This window comes from Sander vitreus, chromosome 21 (genome assembly GCF_031162955.1).
Source record: "Sander vitreus isolate 19-12246 chromosome 21, sanVit1, whole genome shotgun sequence".
Classification (NCBI taxonomy): Eukaryota; Metazoa; Chordata; class Actinopteri; order Perciformes; family Percidae; genus Sander; species Sander vitreus.
Window position 1 is genome coordinate 3,418,401 of NC_135875.1, and position 3,869 is coordinate 3,422,269.

General features: G+C 45.9%; 1 protein-coding gene across 1 annotated transcript; it reads right to left on the reverse strand.

Moving 5' to 3' along the window:
- On the reverse strand, positions 1 to 3,770 carry LOC144536679 (uncharacterized). The gene is made up of 4 exons (XM_078279942.1): positions 3,683 to 3,770; positions 887 to 1,624; positions 138 to 289; positions 1 to 9 (listed from the first exon to the last, which is right to left on the reverse strand). The coding sequence occupies exons 1-4, from the start codon at positions 3,768 to 3,770 to the stop codon at positions 1 to 3; spliced, it is 987 nt and encodes a 328-aa protein (XP_078136068.1).
- Between the last annotated feature and the right edge of the window lie 99 nt (positions 3,771 to 3,869).

Here is a 3,869-nt window from a genome sequence, read left to right on the forward strand (position 1 = left end):
TCAGAACAGCTGAAGAGAGACAGGCAACGGGGGCGAGAGAGGGGGATGACATGCAGCAAAGGGCATCGGGCCTCTCTATCAGATGAGCTAATGGCCATCTTTGAATTGTTGCATGTTCTCTTGTTTTTGTCCTCTACCTGTTCTGGTTGACTGTTGATGACGAGCAGGTCGCCCCCCCGCGTCTGGCACCAGGCTCTGCTGGAGCTCCAGGTCAGCTGCTGAGAGGAGAAGTAGTAGCACTTGGTCTCATGCTGATGCCAGCTGTCTGGACACTTTTTGCAAATCCGTTCTGTAGGGGAAAAGAAAGAAACATTTTCTTTGTATACTGCAGTTGGCTTGTTGCCAAATTTGTAGCTTTTAACTTCTGTTTTTTCCTTTGTATTTGTGTGCTGCTTTTTACTTTTCTTTTGATTTCTTTGATTTTTTAAAGGATAAGTCCAGTGATATTCTATATTTCTCCTCCTCTCAACAGATCCCATGAAGATAACATCAACGAATGTATCTACTAGTGTAATAAGTATTGTGTGCGTATCACAGCCTGACATACTGTATCTTCTGCCTCTGTGCCATAGTGCTCCATTGTTGTCCAAAAACTACAAAAAGCCACAGACTGTATAAAAGAAGTGGACGTGGACCGTTGTGCAGCCTCTAGTTTGACATTTTGGCCGTCGCCATCTTGGTTTTGGAGCCAGAAGTGACCATGTTTGGACGAGAAGGTGGATCTGACTGAGAACCTAAGGAAACTGAAGTGGTAGCAACTTGTCAATCACAAGGTAGTCTCGCTTTGCCAGAGCCTCCTCCAAAGTGTGCTAGAGGAGGGTCTGGCTAGTCCACACAGCATTTGGGGATGGGAGGTAAAATACGGGGGGTAAAAGTGCATAGGTACCTTTTGTGTTGAGATTAACCACAGGGCAGTAGAGGTCCAGGGAGTTGTAGGCCTCCTTTATGGACTGCAGCTCGTTTCTCCTGCTTGTATCTCGCTCTGCTGCTTCCCGCCTCTCCTTCATCAACACGGCGCTCAGGTTCTGCTTCTGTTCCTGAAGCGGCCTCTCCTGTAGCTGCGTGCTGCGTTCCGATGCCTTCGCGCAGCCGGCGCTCGACAAAGCTCCGATCTTCTCGCTCAGATTTTGAACTTCTCCTCGAAACTCGTCGTTGATTTCCAGAAGTCCTTGATTCCTCTCCTTCGCTCGGACCAGCTCATCCCTCAGAAGGCCGCTGACGTCAGAGAGTCGCTGCACCTCCTGCTCTCGCTGGGCGTTGGAGTCGACCAGATGTTTGATAGTTTGAGACTTGTTCAGCTCCTTGCTCTCCTGCTCAGACGTGTGCCGAAGCAGCCGCTCGTGTTCTTGCGCGAGGTGTAAGTTTAAAGAAGTTAGATTCCCAATCTGCTCCATTAGCTCTGCGCTTTCAAAGCTCAAAGCGAGATTAACAGACATCAGATCATCTGCAGTCCTGTTGAGGAGTTGGTTCTGTCCGTGAAGCCGGGCGCCGTGCTCCTGCAGGAGTTGGTTGTCTCTTCGCAGGTCGTTGTTCACTGTCGTGAGAGCGAGGTAGCCGTCGCTGATGTTCTGGTAGTCAAACAGGAGGCTTTTCCATCCGGGCCTCTTGTCTGACTTGTTGTTATCTGAAAGACATTTTTCTGTTTTTATTTCTTGTTTCCGTCACCTGTGTCCTCTGATGACAGCTGACAGCAAATTGACGTTTTCAGAGCGCTGTGCCGGCACCAAAAAATGTAAAGTGCTCATATTATGCTTTTTGGCTTTTCCCCTTTCCTTTATTGTGTTATATATCTTTTTTGTGCACGTTATAGGTTAACAAAGTGAAAAAGCCCAAAGTCCACCCCAAAGGGACTTACCATCTCCAACAGAAAACACTGTTCACAAACTGCTCCAAACAGCTCTATTGTAGTCCAGCCTTTACTTCAGAGACAAACGTGGTCACTTTGGAACACGTTATAATGCTCGCCTAGCTGCTAGCATGGCACGCCCTCATACTCTGCTTCTGACTGGCTAGTAGTCCTTACCTAGGTACTGTCAGGACACGCCCTCATACTCTGCTTCTGACTGGCTAGTAGTCCTTACCTAGCTACTGTCAGGGCACGCCCTCATACTCTGCTTCTGACTGGCTAGTAGTCCTTACCTAGCTACTGTCAGGGCACGCCCTCATACTCTGCTTCTGACTGGCTAGTAGTCCTTACCTAGGTACTGCAAATGTGCGACTCCCAACAAAGATGGAACAGAAGTGAGAGGTCTCACTCTGTAGCTAAAACAGAGAGCTCAACACACAGGGTGAAAAGAGGAGCTGCAGCAATGTGCAGTACAACAAAAATATGGTGTTTTTTGAAAATTAAACCATGTAAACCTATTCTGATATAACCTCTAAATACAATTATGAACCTGAAAATGAGCATTATATGAGCACTTTAAGAAACAACAACAATCCCAATGCTAAAGCTCTCCGTCTCGCCTGTGACTCAAACAATGCTACGACGTGTGTGCGCTGCAGATGTAGCCAGTTAAAAGATACATTCTGCGGCACATACGCTCTGCCAACGGTCCGCCTACGTTACACGTTCAATATAGCCAAAGCATTAGGTAGACACAAAGACTCCCAATGAATGATGATGCTGGACATGGAAATAAACTGTAAATAAACTGTTTGCTAACAAGTTTATCAACTTAAAAGGCGATAATATGTCCAAGTTAGGTTCACAACATGTTTCTACTGCCCCCAAGTGTTAAAGCAGGTGTAAAGGTGTCGGTAGGTGTCATAGACAGGCTAGCTGTTTCCCTCTGCTTCCAGGCTTTATGCTAAGCTAGGCTAACCCAACCGTCCTGACTCTAGCTTTGTATCGCACACACGTGACAGGGATATCAAACATCTCGTCTTACACTCGAAAAGAAAGCAACAAAAAGTACTTTCTAAAATGTTAAAGGTGCTCTAAGCGATGTTGGGTGACGTTACTTCTTGTTGACGTTCAAAGTATTTTCAAACAAAACGAAGACTAGTTCGCTCTTCCCTCCTCCTCATCCCGTTCCCTCCCTTCTGTGCTTCAGCGCACTACCACCCCCCCCCCCAAATCCTTCTTGTTCGTTATTGGCTGAATACTGGAACACGGTTTGTGTATGTTTGCATGGTCCAGGTTGGACCAGTTTGTTTTTGTTGGCGTGTGTGGACCCTAGGCTATCTACAGAGACCGCGTTTTTTTACAGTGTGTTCAGGGGACAGGCAGCTAGCAGATAGTGAGGAGATGTTTGCTATATGTGACGAAACATGTAGTCTAAAAAAACGCGTGACATCGCTTAGAGTACCTTTAAAACAATTTCAGATTGTTATTTTAAAACCCAAAAGTCTATTCTGCGGCCACTCATTTTGGCTCATCGTCACTTTGACAGTCCCGTCGACAACTTACACAAGACTGAGAGTGTTACACAGGTCACGAGCAGCAACAAGCAGAGTGCCGAGAGACCGACCACTTGACACAAGTAGTGACACCTCACTTTTTTTCTGGTTCGGAGGCAATCTGAAGCTGCAACAAACAGAAAAAAAAAACATTCAATATTATTAGTAGTATTTATGACAGGAGTGAGGTTAATGTAATGATGTGCTGGAATGTTAAACCATTTCTTTATTGTTTATTGGTGCTTATAAAAGCTAAGTGAAGTGTTGCTGTAATACTCACATATTTCCTGTTCCTTCTTGGCAGAAGTGGCTGAGATTGAGCCGGACGTTGGATTATTCATCCAGGGGAGCAACTGATGACCGACCATTTTACCTTTTAGAGGAGCAGAGCAACAAGAACCCTGCTGATGTCAGGGATACATCGGACAGCTGTTTAACAAAGTACTTGCACAGTTTAAACAAAACAA

What these genes read in the sequence shown, in the direction of transcription:
- LOC144536679 (XM_078279942.1), bottom strand. Translation starts at nt 3,770, where the DNA reads ATGGTCGGTCATCAGTTGCTCCCCTGGATGAATAATCCAACGTCCGGC. An exon ending in CAAGAAGGAACAGGAAATAT is followed by an intron (nt 1,625 to 3,682) that starts GTGAGTATTACA and finishes AATGTCTTTCAG; the next exon opens with ATAACAACAAGTCAGACAAG. An exon ending in GGTTAATCTCAACACAAAAG is followed by an intron (nt 290 to 886) that starts GTACCTATGCAC and finishes TTTCCCCTACAG; the next exon opens with AACGGATTTGCAAAAAGTGT.